Source organism: Orbicella faveolata, unplaced genomic scaffold (assembly GCF_042242905.1).
Source record: "Orbicella faveolata isolate gen_17 unplaced genomic scaffold, um_ofav_v1 contig_13, whole genome shotgun sequence".
Classification (NCBI taxonomy): Eukaryota; Metazoa; Cnidaria; class Anthozoa; order Scleractinia; family Merulinidae; genus Orbicella; species Orbicella faveolata.
The window spans coordinates 19,097,708-19,125,077 of NW_028301540.1; the positions used below are offsets into that span (position 1 = coordinate 19,097,708).

At 40.3% G+C, this 27,370-nt stretch overlaps 3 protein-coding genes and 1 long non-coding RNA gene across 6 annotated transcripts in view; 1 reads left to right on the top strand and 3 right to left on the bottom strand.

The window, feature by feature from the left end:
* Positions 1 to 841: 841 nt before the first annotated feature.
* LOC149115461 (uncharacterized) lies at positions 842 to 2,557 on the bottom strand. Its single transcript, XM_089285689.1, has one exon. It carries the CDS (start codon positions 2,555 to 2,557, stop codon positions 842 to 844), a length of 1,716 nt encoding a protein of 571 aa, XP_089141815.1.
* Positions 2,558 to 2,646: 89 nt separating this feature from the next.
* Positions 2,647 to 6,629, bottom strand: LOC149115462 (uncharacterized). Its single transcript, XM_089285690.1, has 2 exons — positions 5,514 to 6,629; positions 2,647 to 5,460 (listed from the first exon to the last, which is right to left on the bottom strand). Exons 1-2 carry the CDS (start codon positions 6,627 to 6,629, stop codon positions 2,647 to 2,649), a joined length of 3,930 nt encoding a protein of 1,309 aa, XP_089141816.1.
* Positions 6,630 to 7,384: 755 nt separating this feature from the next.
* On the bottom strand, positions 7,385 to 9,304 carry LOC149115463 (uncharacterized). Of its 2 annotated transcripts, none has more exons than XR_016206057.1 (4): positions 9,105 to 9,304; positions 8,274 to 8,556; positions 7,732 to 7,871; positions 7,385 to 7,486 (listed from the first exon to the last, which is right to left on the bottom strand). It is a non-coding gene; the product is annotated as an uncharacterized LOC149115463 (long non-coding RNA). The 2 variants fall into 2 exon arrangements; XR_016206056.1 differs by lacking the exon at positions 9,105 to 9,304 and adding an exon at positions 8,801 to 8,888.
* A 2,743-nt stretch (positions 9,305 to 12,047) lies between these two features.
* LOC110050841 (molybdenum cofactor sulfurase-like) overlaps positions 12,048 to 27,370 on the top strand; it is a 111,519-nt gene continuing 96,196 nt past the window's right edge. Inside the window, exons 1-2 of one of the 2 annotated variants that reach the window (XR_016206054.1) lie at positions 12,048 to 12,254; positions 18,978 to 19,854. Coding sequence is in view for 1 of the 2 variants with exons in the window: in XM_089284951.1 (XP_089141077.1) it covers positions 12,146 to 12,254; positions 18,978 to 19,854 (986 nt within the window). In the remaining variant the exon portion in view is untranslated. The remainder of the gene's footprint in view (positions 12,255 to 18,977; positions 19,855 to 27,370) is intronic. The other variant, XM_089284951.1, reaches the window with a different exon arrangement.

The window sequence follows — 27,370 nt, forward strand, 5'->3', positions numbered from 1 at the left end:
ACCCTTAATAAATAATAATAAATAAATATTTATATAGCGCCTATCCATGCCTGCTCTTGCCAACCTCTTTACTTTTCGCTATTCGCGACTATTATTTGCTATTCGCTATTCGGATTTTCCAGACACCCCTGTACAAGAATTCCCTCTGGACTGTATTTATTCTGGATTCTATAGGCTCTACTCCTTAAGATTAGGCTGTCTCAGACTCTACCAACGTGTAAAATCCAACAAGCTGTATCACTCTCCTCTTTTAAAAATCTTGTCAAAGCCCATTTTATTTATAGCACCTAATTTATGATATCTATTTTTTTCCCTACCAGTTCATGCTTGTAACTCGTTTCAATTTTTTAAACTCTTTTTATATAACTATTTCAACTACTAGACGTTAGTTTTTTTTAAACTCTATTTTTATAACTATTTTATACTATTAGACGTTTTATATTTTTAGAAATTGTATTTAGCAGGGCCCCTCTGGATACCAGCCACTGTGCTGAATGGGCCACCCTGCATAAATAAAGTTTTACCTACCTACCTACCTACCTACCAACCGAGGATTACAAGGATTCCGAAGGATTCACTTCGTACAAATTTTCAATATGGCTTCTCATACAAAATAATAACATTCAACGTGTCCCAAAAACACTTTCGGTCTCATGACAATTACGTCATCGCGTACACTCCCCCCCGGGTTGACCATGATAGAATGGTCAACAGTTCACTCTGTTGAAATCAACTGATCAAACTAGCCTTAATAGACAAAAAACTGTCCTCAGATAAGCGAACAAGAAAAACTATGAAAACACAACAAACAATGCTCAACGTTCATAGTAAACTTAATAGGTCAATGTTCATCTTGCAATTCTGCGATCCACTCTCGTCTTAATCGTTCTCCTTCAACTGCGGCCTTACGCCGTTCTCGGTTTCCTCTCACTAGCCCTTGTGTGGACTGCTCTCGCGGTTCTAGTACTGGCTCCGGCTGGGTTGTTTCACTGGCAGCACAGCTCACCTCCAGTGGGTACAGTAATTGTAGGGGCCTTCTCAAGAGACTCGTTCTCTTCGACTTCTTCGCTTGGACTCTGACCTCAGCACCTCGATTCTGTCCGTCCTTGCTTGTCAGGATCCGTTCCACTTTACCTAATTTCGAATGGGATCTCGGATGTCCTTCATCATGGACCAAACCCAGGTCACCTACAGAGACCAAACTCGATCCAATTGCTCTCTTAACTCGGCAATGGGCATTTCTTAGTTCAAGTAGGTATTCTGCTCTCCATCTCTTCCAGAAGTGACCCAGAATCATGTTTAGATGTCTTGCTCTCCTACTCAAGTCATTCTGCGAAATTCCAAAGCCTTCATCTAGTTGGCTGTCTACATCAGGAAGAGCGTTCATTCTCCGACCAATGATAAGATGGGCAGGAGTGAGGGGCTCTTCCAGATCTTCAGTTGAGACATAGGAGATCGGTCGGCAATTTAGAATCATTTCGGCTTCTGCAACGACAGTCACAAGCTCATCCTGTGTGAGTTTGGCTCGACCAATTGTCTTCTTGAGACCGCTGTTCAGTGATTTGACTAATCGTTCATAGAAACCTCCCCACCATGGGGCCTTCTCCAGATTGTATGACCACTTTATCCTCTCCTGGGTGAAGTGCCTTATCACACCTGGGTCTTTCATTATCTTCTCGAGTTCCTTGGAGGCACCTTTAAAGGTTTTAGCATTGTCTGATATCACAAGGGAAGGCGTTGACCTACGAGCAACATATCTCCTAAAGCACCTCAAAAATGCTTGGGCAGTTAGGTTTGGAACAACCTCAAGATGCACTGCTCTTGTTATGCAAAATGTAAACAAACATATCCACACCTTTCGGTCCTTCTCACTTGTAGATTTCACATAGAGAGGGCCAACATAGTCCAATCCGATGTAGGTAAATGCAGGGGCCTCCTTTACTCTGCAACTAGGTAAGGGTGGAGGAGGTGGTGTCTTGTACGGTTTCCCTTGGAACTTCTTACAAACTGTACAGCCAAACAGCAACTTTCTGACGAAGTAGCGACCTCGAACAATCCAAAAGGTTGATCTCAGTTCAGCAAGTGTCTCCTTAACACCTCCATGCATGACCTTCCTGTGACAGCTCCAAAGAGTGAGGGTGGTAAGATGATGTTTGGTATCAAGTAAGATGGGGTACTTTGCAGAATCCGCCAGATCAGAGTTTCCGAGTCTCCCTCGACATCTCACAACTCCCCTTTCATCCTCGAACAAGTTCAACTGCTGTTTCCAAGACCTGAATTTGTCCTTATCCTTCAATGATCGCTGCACCTCCTTTATCCAACACAGCTCGGCTTCCTCCATGTCTGCACTGGTTATCTCTGGCTTCTCGTCAGTTCCTCTATGTTTCGCCTTCAGAAGCCTGATGAATTTGAAAACCAAAGCGGTGACCCGTAGGAGGCGCTCAAGGCAGCTGAATGCTCTGCAATCAGTGACATTATCCAGTGAGGTCGATTGACTGTTCACAGTTAATGCAGAGAGGTCTCCAACTAACTCCGCCTTTCGATCCTTTGCTTTCATTTCTGAGAGACACTCCTCTGGAGGCAACTCCTTGTCAAACTTCTTTGTTTCCTCAGACCCCTCAGGATCAATTAGCCATTTTGGCCCATTCACCATAAGGTACTAGCCGCTAGTTCACGAGAATCCATACCCCTGGAGAGTATGTCCGCTGGGTTGTCTGATCCAGGGCAATGGTTCCAGCATTCTGCAGGTACGAGCTTCCTTATCTCATCTACCCGATGCTGCACAAATTGTTTCCACTCCTTTGCACTCTGTACAATCCAATACCAGGCTACCTTTGAGTTGGTCCAACACACCAACTTGCTCATCTCTATCTCAGAAGTAAGGGCTTCCTTGACGCTGTGCATCAGTCTGGCAAGAACGACGGCTGACAGCAATTCTAAGCGCGGTATGGTCTGGTTAGAGAGAGGTGCTACTCGTGTTTTTGAAGCTACAAATCTGATGTACTTGCCAAGTGTGGTCACAATGCGCAGATAGACAATCGCCCCATACGCCCTTGCAGATGCATCACAAAACCCGTGAAGTTCACTCGTAACAACTTCCCCTTCTATGTCGGTGTAATAACATCTGGGAAGGGTGAAGGGTTTTACATCCTGTAGCTGGGCCACAAGTCTTTGCCAGGTTGACTTACAAGAACCTTCTAGTGGGTCATCCCAGTCCCTCCTTTCCTTACACAGCTCTTGAAACAAGATTTTGAATTGGATAGTGATTGGGAAAATAACACCAAGCGGATCATAGAATTTGGACACTGTACTGATCACACTTCTCTTTGTGGGCTCTACTTTCCTTGCCAAGGAGGCAGTCTCTGTGAGATCAAATACGAGGTTGTCATTGTGAAAGTTCCACAGGGTTCCTAATATCTTTTGTTCGCCAGGGTCTTCAATGACTGGAGTTCCTAAGACGCTCCTTGAGTAGGTCATGTCCTCCTCTTCAACCTTGTGTCCATCTGCCATCACTTTCTCAGCAATCTGACACCTGCCAACATCCTCCTTCCGCTGAGCTTCTTCGCTCCTTGAAACTGATCTCTCATTGTTCTCAATTCTCTCACGCAGCTCTTCAGAATTGGTGACAAATTTTCGCAGATTGAATCCCGCTTCCTTCAAACGCAATTTGGACTTCACATAAAGCTCAAAGGTGCGATCCACATCACCGTCGCCTGAGGTCAAGTCATCAACATAAATACTCTCGAGGAATTTCTGTGTGAAGCTAGGATCACACTGTTCATATTGTCCTATGTGATGTTTGATAGTGGCATTCAGCAAAAATGGACTTGAGGATAGACCAAACACAACACGTGAAAACCTTAGAACAACAACTTCAGGTTCAGCCTTATCAATGTCCTTGACCCACAGAAACCGGAGTACATCCCTGTCTTCTTCAGCGATGTGAACCATTAAGAAAGCCTTCTCAATGTCTCCGACAAGAGCAACTCTGTAACTACGGAACCTTAACATGATGTCAAAGATGTTCTGTGCGAGTGGAGGACCAGCATGTAGACACTCGTTCAATGACGCTCCATTTGACCTTGCTGAGGCGTCGTAGACGACTCGCAACTTTGTGGTTGACTTGTCCCTCCGGATGACCGCATGGTGAGGGATGTAATGTATGCAATCAGACTCCGGCTTGGCCTCCTTGTCAACAACTTCGACAATTCCTCTCTCGATTTGGTCTTTGATGACACTGTCATACTCCCTCAGGATGTCGGGCTCCTTGCGTAGTCGACTCAACAAACTGTTTAGCCTTCGCTGGCTTAACTCGTAATTATCAGGGAGCGGTGGGTGTGTAGCCCTCCACGGGACATTAACTTGATAGTGGTCTCCTCTGTACGTCAACTTCTCTAGGAATTCTTCATGAATGCTGGGAGTCTTTATGCCGAGAGACTCTAAGTCCCAAAATTTCTTTAACTCTCCTTGCAGACCTTCATAGGGAACTTCATCAGTGGCACACTTCAAGACATGGGTTTCCACAAGATTGCTACTCTGCTGACTTTCTGGATCTCCGTGACAAACAGGGCCTGAGAGTACCCATCCTAGTTTAGTACGAATAGCTGTGGGACCTTGAGTTCCTCGGATGGTGTGACCAGTCACAAGATTCCAATAATAGTGTGAACCGACCAAAATGTCAACGTTGAGAGTTTCCCCTTCGGCACAATAATCAGCTAGTCTTAGACCTGAAAAACAGACATTGTCATTCACCACTTGCTCAACAGACTGACCCTGCAAAGGTTGGCAAATCAGAGGCACAGTAAAGGCTGACAACGACAGGTTGGGTCCCCCTTTCAGTTCGATCCCCAGCGATGCAACTTCCACGAATTCAACTCTTTCATCTGTGGATCCAAATGTCTTAATTGAGACTTGTTTCCTTTCTAACACTGGTAATTGAAGAATGTTCTTCAGGTTGTCTGTCAAATAGGTGCGCTGACTACCACTGTCCAAGATGATTCTAGCCTTGACCTTGCACTCTGGTCGCTGAGGATTGTAAACAATAGCCTGAGCCGTTTGAAGTAACACTGGTGTCGAAGAATTCGAGTAACAGACCACAGAATTGGTACCTGGTTGCACTGTTAACCCTTGCTGTTCTGGAACTGGTGTAGACACTGTAGGTGCAGGGTAGGTAGGTGGCACTGCGTTTAAATTACTTTGACAGATACTATCATGGTGCTTGCCATTACACTTATGACATTTGGACTTGGATGGACAGTTGCGGCTTATGCGATCCTTCCGGAGGCACACAAAACATCTTCCATACTTCTTCAAAAGATCTTTCCGAGCTAGTACATCGATCACTGTTTTGCAATCCTTTGATGGGTGTTTTCCTTTACAGTAGGTGCAGGTGGGACCACTGGAATTGCCATTAAAAAGGCTGAATGTTGTCCCTGGATCCCTTTTGTTCTTATTAGGAGGCTTAGGAGGCAAAGATTTCCATTCACAAAGGGTGCCCCAGCTCTTTCTCTTGCCTCTAGTTCCCTCTTAAAGATCGCGAGAAGCTGGTCTAGTTGCCAGTCGTCATTCCCCATTTCTCTAGTAATAACAAGACGAAAGTCCTGTGGTAGCTTAGTCATCAAAATGGACGAAAGTAACCCACCATATGTTTCACGGGGAACTCCCAGTGACTTTAGGCTTCTGACATTTGATTCAACAGTGTCACGGAGCTTCCGTAAGCTCCTCATGTTAAGATGAGATGTTACAGTGTCAAGGTTTAGCAAAATCTCCATGTGACGATTAATTATTTGCTGCTTATTGCCGAATCTACCTTTCAGAATTTCTATTGCTTCATCATAATTCGACGCTGTTAGAGTCAAACCCGAAATTGCTTCAGCTGCTGACCGTTCAAGGCGCGAAATCAAGTAATTAAACTTGTCAATGGCAGAAAGACTTTCGTTTTTATGCACTGAGGCTTCAAAGGTATCCCAGAAAGAAATCCACTTACTATGATCGCCGTCGAATTTCTTTAGTTCCAACTTCGGTAGTTTGACTTGTGTTTTTCTCGGTGTAGACGCTGAAGAATCCGCCAAAGAAGCACTTGGAGCCAAGGAACCATTCTCATTTTGAACTGAAGCACTTGGAGGCGAGGAACCATTCTCGTTTTGACCTGAAGCACTTGGAGGCGAGGAACCATTCTCATTTTGACCTAAAACCCTTGGAAGCGCTGAACCATTCTCGGTTTGACCTTCTGAAGCTCTCACCGGACCTTCTTCTGTCGACGTGCTTGCTGGCACGTTTGGTTGCGCGGGAAGATTCGCAACAACACCGTTTGTGTTTGCATTTGATGACAAGGCGTGATCTATGTTAGCTATAGCCAGCTGGATATTTTCCTCGACCAAATCTGCCCGCTCTATTTCGGCTTCGATTTCCTCTTCGTCCACAAGGGCCAAAATTTCCATGTCGAGTTGTCGAAGAATGGTCCGTTTCTCCTGAAGGCTTGCCTTTTGTTGATTTAACTTGACCGCGTGATTGGCGATTTCTGACAAGTCTCCACTGGCGAGGACTTCGATTGCAGACGTAATAATACGGGTTGCGGTGGACCTGTGACCTCCACGCGTCCTTCGCTTTCTAGAAAGTTCTTCGGCCATTTTTTCCTCGATGAGATTTGCGGAATAACACAGAAATTCAAATCAGCTTCACTCACTACTCGCTTGCAAGACTCGTTTCAATCGGCTTCCATCCGGCTCAAAAGAACCATGTACAAGAATTCCCTCTGGACTGTATTTATTCTGGATTCTATAGGCTCTACTCCTTAAGATTAGGCTGTCTCAGACTCTACCAACCGAGGATTACAAGGATTCCGAAGGATTCACTTCGTACAAATTTTCAATATGGCTTCTCATACAAAACAAGAAGATCTGTTAGATCTTATGACCGCGCTTTTAAAATTTAACTGTTTTCTTAGTACTACAGTCGCAACGCAGTGCATATTCCAAAGCAATCTTTGATGATTCATTGATTACTGTAGACATCACAGCACTTGATCAACCAGTCCGGGATCGTTATCAGATTTGATAACCTCGACCAAAACAAACCATCAACCAATCGCTGCACAAGTTTTCGTTCACGTGACATTATTTGGTAGCAACAGTGTATAATTCAATATGGCAGTCGACGGGGCGCTGCGATGAAAGGAGTTACTTTTTTCACAACATCACAATACAATTTCATTTAATTAATTGTATGTTTGTTTCACAATAGGTTACTGGATTATGGAATAGAAACAGAGATGTATGGAACAAAACTGTCTTTGTCCAAAAGCTACTGCGAAAAGTTTCATTTTCAGATAGACATCGTATAATATTTGTTCCAAGTTAAAACACACGAAGGTAGACAACAGGTATTCTGTTCACAAAAGCGTTGTTTATTGATACTAATATGATAGCTTCTATTTTCACTCAGGCTTCATTTTCTTGATAGTTGGCGAAGCTGGCTGTTCAACAGTCTGTATAAAATATAAACGAAACACTAACAGTAAATACATCTTGAGTTCACAAATTGACACTGAACAAGTTGCTTCTATATTCCAAGCAGAGAGCTGCAACTGAAGTTCGTTCAATTTGCATGAGCGAAGCGTGGTTAGGACCGAAACATCTCCTACTATGATTCATCACTAACAGTATCGAAACAATTCGCGACCCTCCCTCTGTCGACTCTCTGTCCAGATGTACTGAAGATAGAATAGCTTACCTCGATGGCCATATCCCATCCCTCGTCTAATTCCATTTCTGCTATTGCTAATTCAATCCCCTCTGCCGTATTGTACATTTCGTTTCCATCTTTGATGCACTGGAGTTCTCTTTGTCGTTGTGGGCTTGCCTGATATGGTTCTGGCACAACAGCAAAAATATAGCAGGTATATTTACTTTAATTCGTGATACACCTCCGTTCAGTGGAATGGGTGGGTACATGCAACACTTTATGTTGTGAGATGTGACAGTAAACTTGGAAGTCTTGGCATTTCCGGAAAAAATTGTTTTAGTTGTAGATCAGTAGTCTATTGTTGTGCATTCGGTGATATGGAAAAACGCTTTTAATGACCGATTCATATAAAAGAAACTATGATTCAAGTAATATGTTTTCGTACCATAGTTCACTCGCTAAATCCAACAATAAGCTTCATTATATAACGACTGGTGTGCCAGAAAACTGACCTAGTTTAGCCGGCATTTCCGGAAAATATTTCAGGACCGCGAGTTGTTGAAATTGACTCTAAAATATAGGCAACTTACCCTTTAATGTGATTGCCGATTTTCCCGCAGTCCGAAAGGTGTCTTAGTTCCCTGTTTAAGAAGTATTGCACCCGGCCTATCTGTCTTCCAGCAACTTCTCTCAAAGTGTAATTTTTCTTAGCGCTCTTGGATACCAGACTGTGGCACGTCTAGAAGTGTCTCGGGTATTTCTCTGATTTCTGGCAAAACACAACGAAGTGCGAACGGGTCTTTGTTTCCAATTTTCAGGAAGGACATGAAAAGGAGTTCCTTCTGGCCCCTTGATTTTGAACTCATGGTAACCCTTCAAAAGAAAAGAAACAACTAATGTTAGATTCGCAAGTGGTTTCCCGACCACCTGGACTGCCGTACCATGAATCGAGCGACTCACTAAGAGCTATAATTTTTTCTGAAGGGGCTTAGATGATTTATGTAAGTTACTTTTACGTACTCCTTGATTTTTCCACCAGTAATTCTTAAAGTTGAATGGTCCGTGTTTAAAAGGAACGAAAATTTTATGCTACAAAACTCGACAACAATAAACCTACCCTATGTAATCACCAAGCTATATCCACAAAATCGACATAAATTTGCTATTTTGATTCTATGGGTACCAGCATCCACCATCTCAATACCTAGGAACACATCAATTGCAGCTGTAAATATGGCCGCCATTACGAACAACACATCGCAAATCAAAATACCCCCGTGCACTTGTTTTCACAGATCGTGCACAACACTAAAAACACGTTAAATCCCAAGAATATGGCGTGAAGATTAACGACATATTTTTTGTGATTTCCGCAAAAATCTCCAAGTAACTTAAATCTAATGACAAAATGAAAAACATACCTGGTTTGGATGCAAAATTGCAAGCGCTGTTTCACTTTACGAGTAGCATTTTACATCGTTTACGCTGGTCTTCAACCGCCATCTTCAAAACACGTGAGGCTCCTTCTTTTCTGGTAATTATCGAATAGAATTATGGGTAAATTACCCGAGTATAATCGAACAAATAACGAGCAAAGCGAAGTGAATACGAAAATTGCCGGTTTTTGAAATGGCCGCCATGTGACATCACATGGTTATCAAATCTGATAACGATCCCGGACTGTCAACACAAACTCTATTATCGCACCATCAGTCGTAGCCGTTGTGACATCTCCGATGACGTAATAGTCTTAATCTGGAACTTTCTTCGGGATATGTATGGGCATGAAGATACGAACACTATTACAAATCGCTTTCTTTCTTTAAAGTCACGATTAAATTTAATTGTTTTTTTCCCTTGAGTTAAGGGTTAGCAAAGATGTCAGACGAGTCACATAATTCAAGAATTGCGTTATCTACGGCTATCCTTAGTACGGTGGTTATTTCCCTATCAATGACGTAATCTTTGCACGTTCTGACATGTTCTTTGCTTGGCTTGCAAATATTTAATTTTCCTTCCGATCTATGAACTCGCTGCGATGAAACAGTCAAAGGATTTACTTCATTTGCCTAAAACCACAAGAAATACTCGCAAAATTACAAATAAATTAATGACCGTCCCTTCTGCCGAAATAAACTTGCAAAGTAAACACGATCTTATTTGTCACGTAGCGAAAGTGAAAGCTGCAAAGTCAGTGCATTCCATGGCTGACGTAATACCTTTTTTTAGCGTATTTATTATTCCCTTTGAATCCAACGCTTTGGTAAAACGAAAAGAAAATATATTTTACCCACAAAAAAGAAAATAATATCCGTAAAATTGTCCGTGTATTTATGTTTTAACAGCTTCTGGCGGAAAAACATCACACGTTTCGTGACTCAAAGTTTGGCGGAGCGGAGGTCTGCGTCTGGTCACCGACAAAAAAAAACAAGAAGATCTGTTAGATCTTAAAACCGCGCTTTTAAAATTTAACTGTTTTCTTAGCACTACAGTCGCAACGCAGTGCACATTCGAAAGTAATCCTTGATGATTCATTGATTACTGTAGACATCACATCACTTGATCAACACAGACTGTACTATTGCACCATCAGTCGTAGCCGTTGCGAAATCTCCGATGACGTAATAGTGTTAATCTGGAACTTTCTTTGGGATATGTATGGGCATGAAGATACGAACACTATTAACAACAGCTTTCTTTCTTAAAAGTCAAGTTTAAATTTAATTTTTTCCTTGAGTAAAGGGCTAGCAAAGAAGTCACACGAGTCACATTATTCAAGAATTGCGTTATCGACGGCTATCTTTAGTACGGTGGTTATTTCCCTACCAATGACGTAATCATTGCATGTCCTGACATGTTCTTTGCTTGGCTTGCAAATATTTCATTTTCCTTCCGATCTATGAACTCGTTGCGATGAAAGAGCCAAAGAATTTACTTCATTTGCCTAAAACCACAAGAAATACTCGCAAACTTGCAAATAAATTGATGACCGTCGCTTCTGGCGAAATAAACTTCCAAAGTAAACACGATCTTATTAGTCACGTAGCGAAAGTGAAAGCTGCAACGTCAACGCATTCCATGGCTGACGTAATACCTTTTTTTAGCGTATTTATTAATCCCTTTGAATCCAACGCTTCGATAAAACCAAAAGAAAATATATTTTACCCACAACAAAGGAAACAATATCCGTAAAATTATCCGTGTATTAATGTTTTAACAGCTTCTGGCGGAAAAAACATCACACGTTGCGTGACTCGGAATTTGGCCGAGCGGAGGTCTGCGTCTGGTCACCGACAAAAAAAAAAAATAATAAACCACGGGTAAACCTAGAACCGCGCTCGGCCCATGGCCGCGCGGTTAAAAAAAAAAAACCACGGGTAAACCCAGAACCGCGCTCGGCCCATGGCCGCGCGGTTAATAATAACATTCAACGTGTCCCAAAAACACTTTCGGTCTCATGACAATTACGTCATCGCGTACACACCCCCAATTCGCCACCCCTAGAAGAGAATACAAGAGAATACAGGGGAATGTTGGAAAGTAAAAGAGAATACAGGGAAATACGGAAGAAAGCATGAGAATATGGGAGAGCACAGAAAAATACAGGGAATGTAGGGAGGTAGAGAAGAATAGGGAATAGTACCCTGGGTACTAGAGATTTTTTTCTCGTGCGCGGCGGACGGAAATACTTCGCTTCGCTTCGGCAGCCACGAGTGGCGAACGAGGTTTTTCGCACGGGTCACAATAGAGACATGACCGACACCGGAAACTGCGCAAGAAAAACCTCTGGCAAAAAAAAAAAGAAAAAAGAAAAAAAAAAAACCTCTGGCACCCAGGGCAAGGGAATAGGGACAAAAAGATGAAATATAAGGAATAGACCACTTTCGATATATGAAAATTCAGCTTGATGGTGAGGCCTAGTGAGACACACTCAAGAGAAATGAATGAACATGGTCATTCGATTTCCTTTGTTTATGTCTGGTTTGTGTCCTCTAAGCCTCTGTCTATTCTAAATACACTGTATTATTATATGGCTAGCTCCGTGAGCGGGCAAGATGAATCAAATCCTGCGCTGTGATTGGCTACCCGAGCGGGCAAGATGGAGCTATCTTGCCCGCTCGGGACTACTCGCCGTCTCCCGCAAGAAAAATTTCCCCGAAAGCCATATAATAAATCCTTTATTGACCAAGCTTGTTCGGTCAAGATGGCTGGATATTGGCCTCGTTCTTTTTTTGCGAGTTTATGGACCTCGACTCCGTCTCGGTCCATAAACACGCAAAAAAAGAACTTAGCCAATATCCAGCCATCTTGACCTCACACTTGGTCAATAAGCCATACATATTGGATACATGAAATGCTTACGTCATTTATTAACAACCGCTGCACTTGAACATTGTATACTCGAATCCTGGAAAATCCAGGATCAAGGAACAAACAACCACCTGGAAAAGTGAACAGAAGTATGAGTGAACGAGCTGAGGGAAATGAGTGTATGGACTCCTTTGGAAAACAGTATGGATATGCTGGACAAATTGATGAAATCAGAACGCAGGAGTTTAAAAGGCTTGAAGGTAATATCGTTGAATTACATAAGCTTACTTGGACTCCGGATCGAGCGGTCCGGGTTGCAACATTGTGTTGTGTTTATTTTCTGGTGATGGACAAAACACTGACCAAAAAAATGCTATTTCAGATGAGTGGTAAGTTAAGAAGCTGCGATTATATACAGTATGGGGCCCAGTTCTCGACCACAAAAAACGTAAACTTGTATTTCTTACCTTGGAATAGCCGTAAGGACTTAAAATTTCATGCACAACTAGTTTCAGCATTCAGTTTACACATGTAGAGCTATCGACTGCTGAACGCTGTTTTCTCCCGAGTAATAACGAAAATGGAGGCTTCGTTCGTGGGCCCAGTTATCGGCCAGCGGGTCCAGTTCTCGGCCACAAATAGTGCATGAGATTCCTCAGAATAAACAACGCTTTATTACCATTTTTTGTTGTTAAATCACTTGTAAGGCTTGTGTTTTGATATTTCGATCACAAATTATCCTTAAAGAGCTCTGTTTCATGTTAGAAATGGAAGCTTTTTGCACACCTAGTTTTTCTCTTAAGTGCAGTCAAGCGAGGCTAAAAAAGAGTTGGGTATTTAAAACAGGGTTAAGTCAGAGCTCATAGTTTTCAACATGCCACCCCATTATAGCTTTATTTTTACAACTGACTTGACACGAATACTCCACACAAAACTATGAGCGCTTTTAGTGTTTAAGGCGAGCAGGGTGGCCGAGAATAGGCAAATACGCAAAAGTACCAAGGAAATATTGAGGAGTGAATTTAGGTCAAAGAATTAAACAGGCCAGGAAAGGTTTGTATTTAACAGATAGCTTTATCACTCTACATCCTTTATGCGAAGAATTGGCTCATTTGGGCTTTCTAGACGGACAAAATATAAACTTGAAATAAACCATGTAATTTGAGAAGCCGTAAACAAACACATTTTCGGGGAAACTAAATTCACCTACCTTCGTGTCACCTCAACGTGCTCACAGAAAAACTCGGCAGGACGAAACAAAACTCGGCAGAATGGAAGACAAGGAATCAAGCTACCTTTGGAAATAATTGCTTTTTATTCAGATTCATTTGTGGCGCAAAAAATAAGCGCTGAACAAAAAGTGGCCAAGAACTGGGCCTCACACTACTTACACTGCACGGAGGAAGCTTTTCTCTTCACTCTGCATCACCTTCAGCTGCCATTTTGAATAACTATAGTGAATAAAATTGATCCAATCCAGACAACTCTTTTCCGAAAATGTTTATTTAGAAAATAAAGATGTTGTTGTTGTTGTTGTTATTGTTGTTGTTGCTGTTGCTAAAGGGACAGTCTCTGGGATGTTGTGGCATAGTGGGCTTAATAGCGACTTTGTTGATGATTTGTCCAAGTGTACTGTTTCAAAATTGGTCCATACTCCAGTAACAAAGGAGGAGGAAGCTTCGATAGACTGCTATATACTGAGTCTCGCAAGACCACAAAAATTTCCACATAATTATAGTCCAGGCCAGCCAAGAATACTACTGCTTCCACTCCACTCTGAATTTTTGTAGCGTAGTTGTTGGAATTTCTTGCTGTCCCATAGCTTTATCCTCATTCCCATTTCTATTTCATTTTGATACACTCAGGAAAAAACGAGAAGACTAGCTGCTTCTGTGCCATAATTTTCAGCACAAAACAAGCAAAACAAATCATGAGTAACATCCTGAAGATCATTTCATCTGTTCGAGAAAGACTGAGCAACTGAATCACATGGGGGCAAGACTGAGTTGTCCACAGAATATTTGATTTGATTTGAGTCTATGCTTTTTGTGTACAGCGGTTGTTTTATTCAGTATAGTTATTCAAAATGGTGACTGAAGGCGTTGCTGACCGAAAAGAAAAGCATCCTCCGTGCAGTTCGAACTTTACCTAGCCTTTGAACTTTGAACTGTATTGCATCCAATGATCCATCATAAACTTTTTTCTTTTATGTTATTATCCTCTTGTTTAGTTATCAGTCAATTAGACACTTCAACATCATCCCAGGCAACTCCCCTGACATTTAGAAATTTTGAATTTTCAGTTGGTCAATTCTTCCCATTCCCTAGGTCAAAACTGGTGTTCAAATGCCCCACCTACCCCCAGGACATACATTGCAATAATGATTGATAGAAAAGGAAAAAAATTCACCCTGAAACAACCACTTTGAACTTCCACAGCTGTGTCCCAAGTATTTGTTTACACATCATTAAAATATAATTAAAGGAGAACTATGAACTATGAACTATATTGGCTTACAAAATGAAGAGGTCTGCTTCAATTGGCTGTTACATGCGTTTATCAATTTCAGCAGTGGCATTCCATCAAAGTTTATACAATACAAGCTTTATTGACACTCTCTAAAGAGGGTTTTTCAGTTACAATATTATAATAGAAATTTTGAAGTCAACATACTGTATTTAATCACTTATAAGGCACACCATTTTTTACAAGAAAATAGGCTTGTTAGATCAAAATCCACTCAAAACTCCAGGTGCGTCTTATAACCAAGTATTTTTGCGCAAAAGAATATAACTTCTCCAAATTTCCCTGATAAACTGAAATGAGTATGTAAATAAATACCGGTAAATGAATAGACAAAAGACAAGCAACGTTGATCATTGACTTTATCTGATTTTTTGGTTCTAAAAAGAACTGGGGTGGCTCTGAAAAGAACCGTTTGTTTGAAAGCTCGGCTGAGCTCAGCTACTCGTTGTCTTCGGCTTTGCTGTCTGTTTCAAACTTGTTGTCAATTGGCTCTTCTGCGTCTTCTGTTTCTTCTTCCTCTTCATCCCAAACTGCATCATCTTCAGTTCCATCGAGAGCATTGTTGATATCACAGGACTTGAATGATCTTGTTATCAAATTCACTGGGATCTCTCTTCATGCTTGATCGATCCAATGCAACACCATCTCTTTACTGAGCGCTTGCTTCTTTCCAGAAGGCATGTAGGTAAATGGGCCGTTAATCATCCAGGCTTCGTACTGCGTACGGACCTTTGCTTTGAATGGCTTATTGATGCACTTATCCAGGGGCTGGAGAACTGGAGTGAGGCCACTGGGAATTACGGCAACATTGACGTTTCGTCTGTCAAGTAGATCTTTAACTGCATTCGTTAAATGGGCGCGGAAGGAATCCCAAACGAGAAGTCCTCGATGCTCAGGCGTAACTCGAAGATTCTTCCGAATCCACTCCTTGGTTCCGATAAGTTAGAAAAAAAAACTCTGATTAGGCTACAGTTAAAGACATGACTTTCTAATGAGTGTTACTAAGAGAGTATTAAATGTAAACAAAGCCGAGGTGATTTCAGCAAAGAGCGAACATGCTAAAAAGCATGTGCTTGAAATGATCGACATCAGAAACAATCGAACAAATTCCTAACCTTGCTCCCACGAAATAAACTTGACTACAAATCGTTCGAAAAAATTGTCATGGCTGCCATTATATACTCCCAAAATGATAAGTTAGAATGATGGTGTTTTTAAAATTACCATAGTACAATGATGAATAAAAGTAGAATATTAATAAGTTAAAAGCAGACTAAAAATTAGAAGATAAATATTGTAAAAAAGAATAAACTATGGTGCTGTAATTTGCATGATCTAACATACATGTATATTTTTCCTTGATAATGGAGTCATGAATACTCCGAAACATTGGATTTTATTGTTCATTTTTACCGTTTTACGTTTAAAGAAATCTCTTTTGATACGAATTATGGTAATAAAACTGAAACTAATTGAGAGGGGAGTGGCGAGTACATTAGCCCTTAATTTATGTTTAAAAGTACGAACAGAGTCGCAGAGTTTAAGAGAGTTGTCTAAAGTAATAGAATGTCCCCAATCCAGATTTGGATGTAGAAAAAGAGATGTGCAAGAATTGAGAGCTACGGGTCGTACGACTGCTTACATCACCAGGTTTCACAAACTTGCCCTGTATGCTTGCGCTAAACGAAGAATGAGTGTAATATATAGATTGAGCAAAGCCTAGAAGCGGAGATGTTGGTTGCAAACAACTATCCATAAAGAAAAAAGAGGATTTGTTTTTCTTGGATCAGAACCTTAAAAAATGATCAATAATTGTGAGCATGCAATTGTTAAGCATGTGGTTTCCTACCCTCCCTGAAGACATTTTGGTTCTCCTATTGTTCCATTGTTGTTAAGGACAAATAAACCAATAAGAATGGACTTTCTGAGCATATTTTTAGAGGACTTCAGGGGTCCTAGACAGGTGGTTTTTCGTCTTAAAATCATGCGCTCGAAAAGTGCAGTTAAGCATGGTGCGTTGCAGACCAACTCTACAAACTTCCAGGGTCTTGTTTTCATTCCTAAAATGGAGAAATTACTTCTTTGGCACTTAAAATGGAAAGGAAAAACGTAAAGCGAGTCTTATGCAGCTACTACAGAACTCCTGAGAAAAGAACTAAGTGGGAACTAAATTAACACAGTTGAAATACGATTTATCTCAAAATAATTGGCTTGTGTTTGTCATCTTTTTGATGTACAACTTTCATTTTTCTTTTGCTGCGCTGTATTATTTCGTCGCATGGCGAAGAAATTATCTAATTTCTTCTTTTTAAAGTGGTTTTTACATGTGTCTTTCCCCTAATAGCTCTGTGATTCAGAATAACGCTATCAATATAACATTTATGACAAGATAGAAATGTTGAACTACAGAATGTAGATTGTGTATAGGGATGTCCCGGAGTCCCAGATGCACTAATCGGGCTAATGACATCTGCAGAGCAATACCTTCAAACGTATATGGCAACAAAGATAGATTATGCGACAAAAGCGACCTTCTTGCGTCAAGTTGTTTGTTTTGAACGTTATGCAAATATAAGGCATCACTATACGTACATCATTATTTTGTTTTTTAAATGCGCCATTGCTGTCTCTGATCAGTGTTTCTGTGGAACATCACATGATAATTTAGTTCATTGACTTCATAGCAAGGTTTATCATTAGTAATGATGCAGTGCCAAATAGAAAACAATGTTTAGATGTTTTTATGTTTTAATTTGGCACTGCATTATTACTATTTACAACTTTTGAACTGTGTATTGTGCCACGCAGCAACTGATCCTTTTGGATTACAAATATTTAAAGGTTTATCATTAGTCTGTTTGTAGGTACCATAAAGTCTATAACCTTATGGTGGGACTTCCTTCGCTTAGCCATTGTCATGCACGTTGTAGTGTGATGCTAACGGCTAACGGGTACAGGTTAATGGCTAATACTTACACTTTCTGTTCTAATGTTTTGACATTCTAAGCTGACGGTAAAGTTAATGTGTCTAACATTTATGAGAAAACCTTCTAACGCGGAAAGTAATGGATGATTAATGGTTTTGCCTGTTTAACAGACAAACATTGAAGTTTGTTTTCCTGTGAATGGTCACATATATGCTGTTCAGTGTATGTTGTAATCATTCCCAGAAGAACTCTCAGCTTGAGTCAAAATGCTTTGGAAAAGTAAATGAAAAGTTACAACAACAAGAAGTCTTCCTTTGTGCTACTTACTAGTCTCTGTGAAAAAAAAAATAAAAAAATAATATTCAAAACCCATCGCATTAAGGTGGCTGAACACAGTTTTTGATACCTGTGTTTCATTCACCTTTTTCTCTAAAACCCTTGATCCCTTCGTCGTCAAAAATGGCGGCAAGCAAGTTAACAACACAAACGTTGGTTTTTTGATGGTTAAGCTGAGGTATGTGCTGTTGCCATGGCAACATGAATAAATATAAGGAGGCCTTTAAAATCGGTTTTGTTTATTTGCAGAAAATCTAGTCATTAGATTTTCTTTATAATTTGCATGCAACAAGCTTGTAATGATTCTCACAAGTTAACACCATTTTGCTGATAATTTAACAGAGAGATCTTTAATTATCCCTTGTTGAAGGTTCACTGGAATATTTAGAATTTCCTTTGTTAAAGTTCAATTATTTTCAATACTCCAGTTACTTATTTCCTAAAGTATTTTCGTGCCAAATTTCGTGAATTCTAATGAGTGGTTCTCGAGAAATAGGCATATTTCCAAGAGGGCAATTTTTCATTCAATTGCAATTTTTTGACTTAATACGCATGCACTGCATTTAACTGGGTTCTTTCAGTAAGAAAGAAAAAGCTGAAAATTGCTGGGTTCTTTGCATCGTTACCTGTTCTAACATATCTTTGTAATAAAAGACTAAAACCATCAATACACTGCGTTCAATTATAGAGAAAAATAGCACAGATACTGCGGGTGTTGGGCAAATAAAATGATCTCTCTATTGATGGCATGTTTGTTTTTTGCAACCCTTGTGCATGTGCTGAATTACATCAGCAAAAGCGCACGCGAAAACTGTATTCGGCTACCTTAAGCTTACCTATTGTACTAGTGATCGTAGCATTTCTTTTCTGGATTTATTTCTCTATAGAAATATTTCTTCAAGTGTAATGCAATATTCAACCTTTCAGAAGCCTCTAAACAAATGCCAGTCAGCAGTGTACATACCCTTTGAGTCATTTCACCCTTCTAGCAATAAGAAAGCCAATCACACATTGAATGGAGTACTAGTTCTCAATTTTTTCTTTTTTCAATAAAAAGTACACGTAAATCTGTTCTTAAGAATCAGTGTGCTGCGCAATTTTATCTTCATTGAAATCCTAAAGGAGGTTTGTGATCTTGAATATAGTTAAATGAAGCTGCATGTATCTATGATATTTCTGAATTGTATCTCTCAGATATCACCTACCTGGATCATATTGGAACAACTCAGTATCCAGAGAGTGTTATAAGAAGCGTTTACAATGACTTAACCAGTAATGTCTATGGGAATCCACACAGCAGGAACCCTAGCAGTCAGTTGTCTAGTGATATTCTGGAGCAGGTTCGCAGCAGAATTTTAAAGCACTTTAATACCTCCTGTGAAAAGCACACTGTGATTTTTACTGCTGGTGCTACTGCTGCTTTAAAACTATTGGCAGAGAGCTTTGATTGGCAGGCAGCATTCAGCAAGGAAAGCTCTCGCAGAAGTCGTTTCTGTTATCTTCACGAGAATCATACATCAGTGGTTGGTATCAGGGAAAGAGCAGCTTTAAGTGGAGCACAAGTTATCTGTATCACTGAGAAAGACTTGTTGGAGCAACTCCAGTTCACAAGTGGAGGGACAAAGGATCATTTACATTTGAAACAAGTCGATTCTTTGGGCAATGGAGATGAAACTGATGATTTCTTTGTGAAAGAATATGTCAACTGTTGCCACAACTTATTTGCCTTTCCTGCAATGTGTAATTTCTCAGGGAGAAAGTACCCTTTAGAATGGGTTTCCCAAACTCAACAACGATCTCTATTCAGTAGCAGTTGTCTGTGTCATTGGTTTGTTGTTCTTGATGCATCCTCATTTGTTAGCACTTCTCCCTTGGACTTAAATTCTTGTACTGCCGATTTTGTTCCCATTTCCTTTTACAAGATGTTTGGTTTTCCAACTGGTTTGGGTGCTCTTATTGTTAGGAACAGTAGCTCATACATTCTACGTAATTGTTACTACGGCGGAGGAACTGTGCAGGCTACAATTTCTGGTGAAAGATTTCATATCATGAAGAAAAACCTTGCTGAAAGGTGTGTGAACTTGTTTTGCACTTAAGTTTATTAATAGTAAGACTTACACAAGAGCTATAAGACAGTGAGTGAAGAGCATTCAAAAGCAGCCATCATAAGCTGCACTTTGAAGGGAGCCTGTCAGTGGTCTGATGTAAGTCTTTTAGGGAATTTAATTGCCAGTACTGTGTTAGTGATCTGTTAGTAGTCTGTTATTGATATGTCAGTTGTCTGTCAGTGATCTGTCAGTAGTCTGTTACTGATCTGTCAGTAGTCTGTTAGTGATCTCTCAGTAGTCTGTTGGTGATCTGTTAGTACTCTATCAGTGATCTGTCATTAGTCTGTTAGTGATATGTTAGTAGTCTGTTATTGATATTTCAGTTGTCTTTCAGTGATATGTCAGTAGTCTGTTAGTGATCTGTCAGCAGTCTGTTAGTGATCTGTTAGAAGTCTGTTAGTGATCTGTCAGTAGTCTGTTAGTGATATGTCAGAAGTCTATTAGTGATAGACCTGTCAGTAGTCTGTTAGTGATCTGTTAGTGATCTGTCAGTAGTCTGTTAGTGATCTGTCAGTAGTCTGTTCGTGATCTGTCAGTAGTCTGTTCGTGATATGTCATTAGTCTATTAGTGATCTGTCAGTAGTCTCTTAGTGATATGTCAGTAGACGGTTCGTGACCTGTCAGTTTAACAAATGGATTCCATGTTGCTGTACGTCTGTTCAGTAATAGATCACAGATGATGTGTGAGAACAAATAAGTGGCACACGAGGTGATAGCTGACTGTGTCACTGATGTTCTTACCACATTTTGACGTCTTCTGTGATCTGTTACTGAACAGACCTACGGCAACATGGAATCTATTTGTTTTATATCATAAAAAACAACAGAAAAAGCTTTTTTATTTTAAAATCTTTCAGCATAACTTGAAAGCCGGCCTTTGCCCACTTTGGTGAACACGAAAAAAAGCCATTTGACGTAATCCATTGTCTATACAAAATGAAGCAATCTCATCGGTTGCTATGTGTAGCAAAGAATTGTGATTTGTCCAGGAAAATCACGCCACTGTCAAACTTGAGTTGAAAGTCGCTTCTCGTGGATTTAAAACTTACAGCGAAAGCAGAATTGAACTGCAAAATCTACAAATCTTAAAGAAAATGCTGAAAAGTCAAGTCGGTTTTTGTCATCAGAGCAGCCCTGTGAGCCGAAAAGCTTGGATGTTGTCTTGAATATTGCAGAAGTTGAAAAAATATGCTTGAAAAACTTGCTGTTATGGTCAACACTGGAGGCCATTCAAGTTTTGGATGAAATGACCATTAGTGACAAGGATATTTGTGTCCTCTGTGGTTGGTGATTCTCAAATCAGTTTGATATATTGTCGGAGACACCTTGTAGCTGGGATACAGTTGGCTGTTAGCTGTACTGAGCTCTACTTTTCTTGCTACTTTGCCCTGAAACGGACTGGAACAGTCGCATCAGAAAACAAGGTTAAACTTAAGCTTATGTGTTTAGTTAAACTGTTGATGTTTTGATGTATAATTCCTGGAATCAAAGTGTGTCAACAATCATTTTGAGACTGAAAAAAGTTGACTTTTTTAACTAAATTAATGACATAAACATTTTGCTTATTGGTTTTGTTAAATTCGAGACAAAGCAATGATTTGTTACCTAAGGTAATTTCAAGATCAATGTTGTGTTTGGTTTAGTCTCGCTTGGCTGCTGACTGAGACTGCTTGAGTATATTTTTCTGAGTCATTTTCTCGAAAAAAAAGCAAAAAAACTGGCTATTTCTTTCTTCTTCCAGCCTCTTGTACCTGTTCAATGCCTCGGCAAGACGTTTTTGTACCTTATCTTTCCCCAGTCATGTAAAATAGTATCTAAATTTTCAAAACTCTCTGCCATTTTAAACACATAGGGAAAAACTTTAAAATGATGACATCAATCGTGTGTCTATCCTCTAATAGATCATAGGCAAGAACCAATGAAAATGCGAGAATAACTTGGGTTATTATATCAAGTCTGTTAGTGATCTGTCAGTAGTCTGTTAGTGATCTGTCAGTAGTCTGTTGGTGATCTGTCAGCAGTCTGTTGGTGATCTGTCAGTAGTCTGTTGGTGATCTGTCAGTGGTCTCTTGGTAATCTGTCAATAGTCTGTTAGTGATCTGTCAGTACTCTGTTGGTGATCTGTCATTAGTCTGTTGGTGATCTGTCAGTAGTCTGTTAGTGATCTGTCAGTAGTCTGTTGGTGATCTGTCAGTAGTCTGTTAGTGATCTGTCAGTACTCTGTTTGTGATCTGTCAGTACTCTGTTAGTGATCTGTCAGTAGTCTGTTGGTGATCTGTCATTAGTCTGTTGGTGATCTGTCAGTACTCTGTTGGTGATCTGTCAGTAGTCTGTGGGTGATCTGTCAGTACTCTGTTCGTGATCTGTCAGTACTCTGTTGGTGATCTCTCATTAGTCTGTTGGTGATCTGTCAGTAGTCTGTTAGTGATCTGTCAGTAGTCTGTCGGTGATCTGTCAGTAGTCTGTTAGTGATCTGTCAGTACTCTGTTAGTGATCTGTCATTAGTCTGTCAGTGATCTGTCAGTAGTCTGTTGGTGATCTGTCAGTATTCTGTTCGTGATCTGTCAGTACTCTGTTAGTGATCTGTCAGTAGTCTGTTAGTGATCTGTCAGTAGTCTGTTAGTGATCTGTCAGTAGTCTATCAGTGGTATGTCAGTAGTCTTGGCGATATGTCAGTACTCTCTCAGTGACCTAGCTGTCAGTAGTCTGTGATCTTTCAGTGGTCTATTAGTGATTGTTCAGTAGTCTGTCAGTGATCTTTCAGTAGTTTGTTAGTGATGTTTGTGTAGTCTGTTAGTGATTTATTAGTTGTCTGTTGGTGATCTGTCAGTGGTCTTTCAGTGATCTTTCATTGTCTGTCAGTAATTTTCCATAGGTCTCTCAGCAAATCTGTCAGTAGTTTGTCTGTAGTCTGTAACTGGTCTGTGAGTAGGTTAGAGCTCTTTCAGTGATGTTTCATTAGTCTGTCAGTAGTCCGTCAAGAATGGGGGTAGTTTTGTCAGTGATGTGTCATTGATCTGCTGGTAGTCTTAGTATCTGTCAGTAGTCTGTTGACAGGTTATTAATGACCTGTCTCTGTTAGGGAGTCATGTGTGAGCTCTGTAAGGAAGTGAATGGTGGATAATTATACCTACAGTCAAAGCTCTCCTTGTGACCACTCTAATAAGTGGCCAGCTTTAGTTATGACCGCCTTTGTGAAACCTCATTTGAACTGTAACTTAAACTTTGTAATGAAAAGCTCTAGTAAGCGGCTACTCCCATAAGTGACCTCAGCCACTTTTGTGATTACCCAACTAGACTTTTCCTTTGTTTTTAAGCTCTTGTAAGTGACCACTCAGAGCCTTTTACATATAAATCAACACTTAAATGAAACTGCACACTGTCCTAATGATTCATTGATAAAGATCTTGTACGGTGCAGTATTGTATCTGTAAAAGTTCAAGGTCATTTCTGTAGCAACCACTTGGCCTGCGTGGCAACGACCACTCACAGAGCCTAACATCAACATGAAGCTCTCATAAGGGACCACTCTCTATTGTTTCACCATGTGGTCGCTTACGAGAGCTCCTTCTTGTAAGTGACCAGCTCTAGTAAGACCAGTTTTTTAAATTTCCAAGGCGGTCGCTTACGAGAGCTTTGACTGTAATCATACCCTTTTGGTACATTTTGGTGCCAAATCGGGCAAGATTGGTTGAGCCATTTGTATTTTAGAAAGACATGGTCAAGCCAAAATACCCATGGCAAGACCAATGTGAACATGATATCGTAGCCATATCAGGTCAGTGACTTGATATCAGGATAGTAGACATGGCTTCTGATTGGCTAATTGCGAATTTGGGTATGTTAATTAAACATGAGAATTTACGTAGCTAATTGAACATTTTCTTGTGACATCAACACCTGCAAAGTCTCTTAGTGGTGAAAATACAATGTATGGTATAGTTAGCTCAGACTCGCACAATAATGTTAGGCCTGCATTTCACTTCTCGTCTGCTGAGTTCAGGATTGAATTTTGAGTGAGTAATAAAGGGAAATGCCTTTCTTATAAGGTATGATTGACAGAGGCTCATTGCAAACTGCTTAAAGGAATACAGTAACTGTGATTCAGTCAAAGTGTCAGTAACTGAAATTGATGGTAATTAGTGAATTAATTTGTAACTGTTAGGGATGGTTTGGCTGTTTCTACTGTTTAGTGGTCAGTAAAGAGTTTTATACTTACCTACTTCACAGAGCCCGTGTTTTCATGAGAGAAGTTTACCCTGGTTTTGTTTTAACTTTATTGAAGTGAAATTTTTAATCGTGTAAACACAGTAGTAAACCTCGGTAAATGGCAGCAAAATAAAAAGTAAGCCAACCTAGGTTTGTTGACAGTTGAACGCCTCATCAGGCATGTCGTAGCTCAGTAACCAATGGTAACCGAGGAAAAGCAGACGTCGCAACATCTTGGCAGCAAGTGTTCAAGCGTTCAGTGCGTAAAGAAGAGAAAAATAAACAAAATTTCTAATATAAGTAGGTTTTGAATCAGTGGGCAAAAAAAGCTAAATTAACTCATGTTTAGGCCAAGAAATCCTGGACTGCTGTTTCCCTTTCATCGTCAAGTGCCGTAAGCGTTTCCTTTCTGTTAGAAGCTCAGTAGTTTAGTGGCAGTGTGCAGGCAGGTGCAACTAGAAGAAGACCTACCACAAAGAGAGACAGAAAAAAATTGTAATTGGGGTCTATGGAGAAGAAATCTAAAGCGGCCCTGAATAGGAAGAAGTACCGGTAAACATTTATGTAGCCTGGGCTCTGCGGCAGATGCCGTTTCAGGTTTTTTGGGGGAAGCCCCGCCATGAGGAGCTTTGCCCACAAAAAAAAAATCTATGCAAATTAGGTTAATAATAAGCCATGGGTGTGTTGAAGCCACTCATGGCTTATTATTAACTGCAACTGAAGATCGAAGTTGGCAAGTTTTGTACGACTGAGGTGTTATTTGTCACATTTGTGGTAACACATAATGACACTAATTTAGTTACAAAGCCCATCCAGCGGCATTATTTTTCTCATGTGGTCCGCAGCTTTGTATATTGTCATGTTTCATGAAATGGCCGTAATAATATTTATTAAATGTCCTGAAATCTCAAGTTAACATATAAGACTGAGGTAACATTCCAAACTTTCGTGTTTGTGGAACAAATACTGCTAGCAGACCAGCTTCCCTATGGAGAAAGAAAAAAAAGAGGCAGATATTATGTTAAGCACGAAGATGATTCCTTTCTCAAAATACAGAAACAACTCAAAATACGGACCTCTCAAAGAAGGCAAGAAATGCTAGGGTGCAAGCAGGTGAAATAGATAAAGCAGAAAAGGTTAGCATTATTTTTCTGCTCGACAGATAACAACAGTTCAATCAAGAACTGACTACCCAAGTACATGTAAGACGGAATTAGCTAAAGCGCGAGGTTAATATTCTACCCGACAGATAACAACAGCTCAATAAGAACTGGCTGCCCACGTAAGACAGAATAAGCTAGAGCACGAGGTTAATATTCTGCTTGACAGATAACAACAGCTCAGTAAGAACTGACTACCCAAGCAAGACAGAATGAGCAAGCACGGCAGGTTAATATTCTGCTTGACAGATAATAACAGCTCAATAAGAACTGACTACCCAAGCAAGACAGAATGAGCTAGCGTGGCAGGTTAATATTCTGCTCGACAGATGACAACAGCTCAATAAGAACTGACTACCCAAGTAAGACAGAATGAGCTAAGGCAGCAGGTTAATAATTATTCTGCTTGACAGATAACAACAGCTCAATAAGAACTGACTAGCCAAGCAAGACAGAATGAGCTAGCGCGGCAGGTTAATATTCTGCTCGACAGATAACAACAGCTCAATAAAAACTGACTACCCAAGCAAGACAGAATGAGCCAGTGCAGCAGGTTAATATTCTGCTCGACAGATAACAACGGCTCAATAAGAACTGACTAGCCAAGCAAGACAGAATGAGCTAGTGCAGCAGGTTAATATTCTGCTCGATAGATAATAACAGCTCAATAAGAACTGACTACCCAAGCAAGACAGAATGAGCTAGCGCGGCAGGTTAATATTCTGCTCGACAGATAACAACAGCTCAATAAGAACTGACTAGCCAAGCAAGACAGAATGGGCTAGTGCGGCAGGTTAATATTCTGCTCGACAGATAACAACAGCTCAATAAGAACTGACTAGCCAAGCAAGACAGAATGAGCTAGCGTGGTAGGTTAATAGTCAGCTCAACAGATAACAACAGCTCAATAAAGAACTGATTACCCAAGCAAGACAGAACAAGTTAAGCTGAGTTAAGTATGTATTGAGCACAAAGTCAATCAGATAATTCGCTTCATTGCGACATATGACAACCATTCTCTACAGAACTCTCTTCTCTGGTTTAGGGTAGATTTGTACGCAAATATGAAAGCCCTCTGATATCAGCATATTTAATAATTTCAGTGCAACTTACGACTTCAGTGTTTTCCTTGTTCCATGGCATTGTGGATCGGAAGATTGATGGCAATGCTGTGCGGAAATTTCTCGCCAAAAATAATTTAGTCCGACATGAACAATGATCATTGAGACACAAAAACACCAAATGCATGTCTCGTTGTCTTAACCCAAGAAAACGTCATTTATTCCAAGACCTGGCTTTAAGGATTCGCACTCGTCTATACCAGCTACATAGCTAGAAAAATATTGCAAGGTAAACTGCAATATCTTGACATCACAAAAACATAGAATATACTCGAAGTCATGTTCATCAATCAAAAGTGTCGTGCGCCATGTATCCCTATTTCGCTATGCCAAAATTAAGACTAATGATAAAGTTATTACTGATTTCAGTCTTGTTCGGCATTCATACATATGTTACCACAGTAGATTTCTACTAGCGGCTTTCGCCATAATAATTGTCATAATTATTTTGGTACAAACTGGCTTCCCTTGACGCGATGGTGTTGGCAATGTTTCCACACAGAAAAATGTCATAAAATTGTAACCATCTCTTTTAAGCCCCACAATGAGCCATTCTGGTGGTTTAGCAAGGAAAGTACCATAACAAAGATGCGACAAACGCATCACTGGCTTCAGGCATGTTCGCAAAGGCAAAACTGCGTGACAAATAAAAGCATGTATTGGGTCCTGTTTCATGTTACATTTCCTGGCGTGCGATAATAAGTCATGTACAAGATTAAAAGACCTCCTGGACAGAATTTTTTTAGAGGGTAAAGCTCCTCATGGTTCAGCAAGATATCAAAATTTCTTTCCACTATTCATCAACAAAGCTTTACATTTAAGTAGAGTTTGGCTCGACATCACCTCCTGCAAATTGACAGAGACCTGCATTCGACATTGGAGTAAAGTCAGAAATTGTATAATTTTCCAATAGTTTCTGTGCAATGTACATTGCTGCAGCAGCACTTGCTTTCCGACCAAAACTCAAACTGTCGGTAGTATGTGGCCAA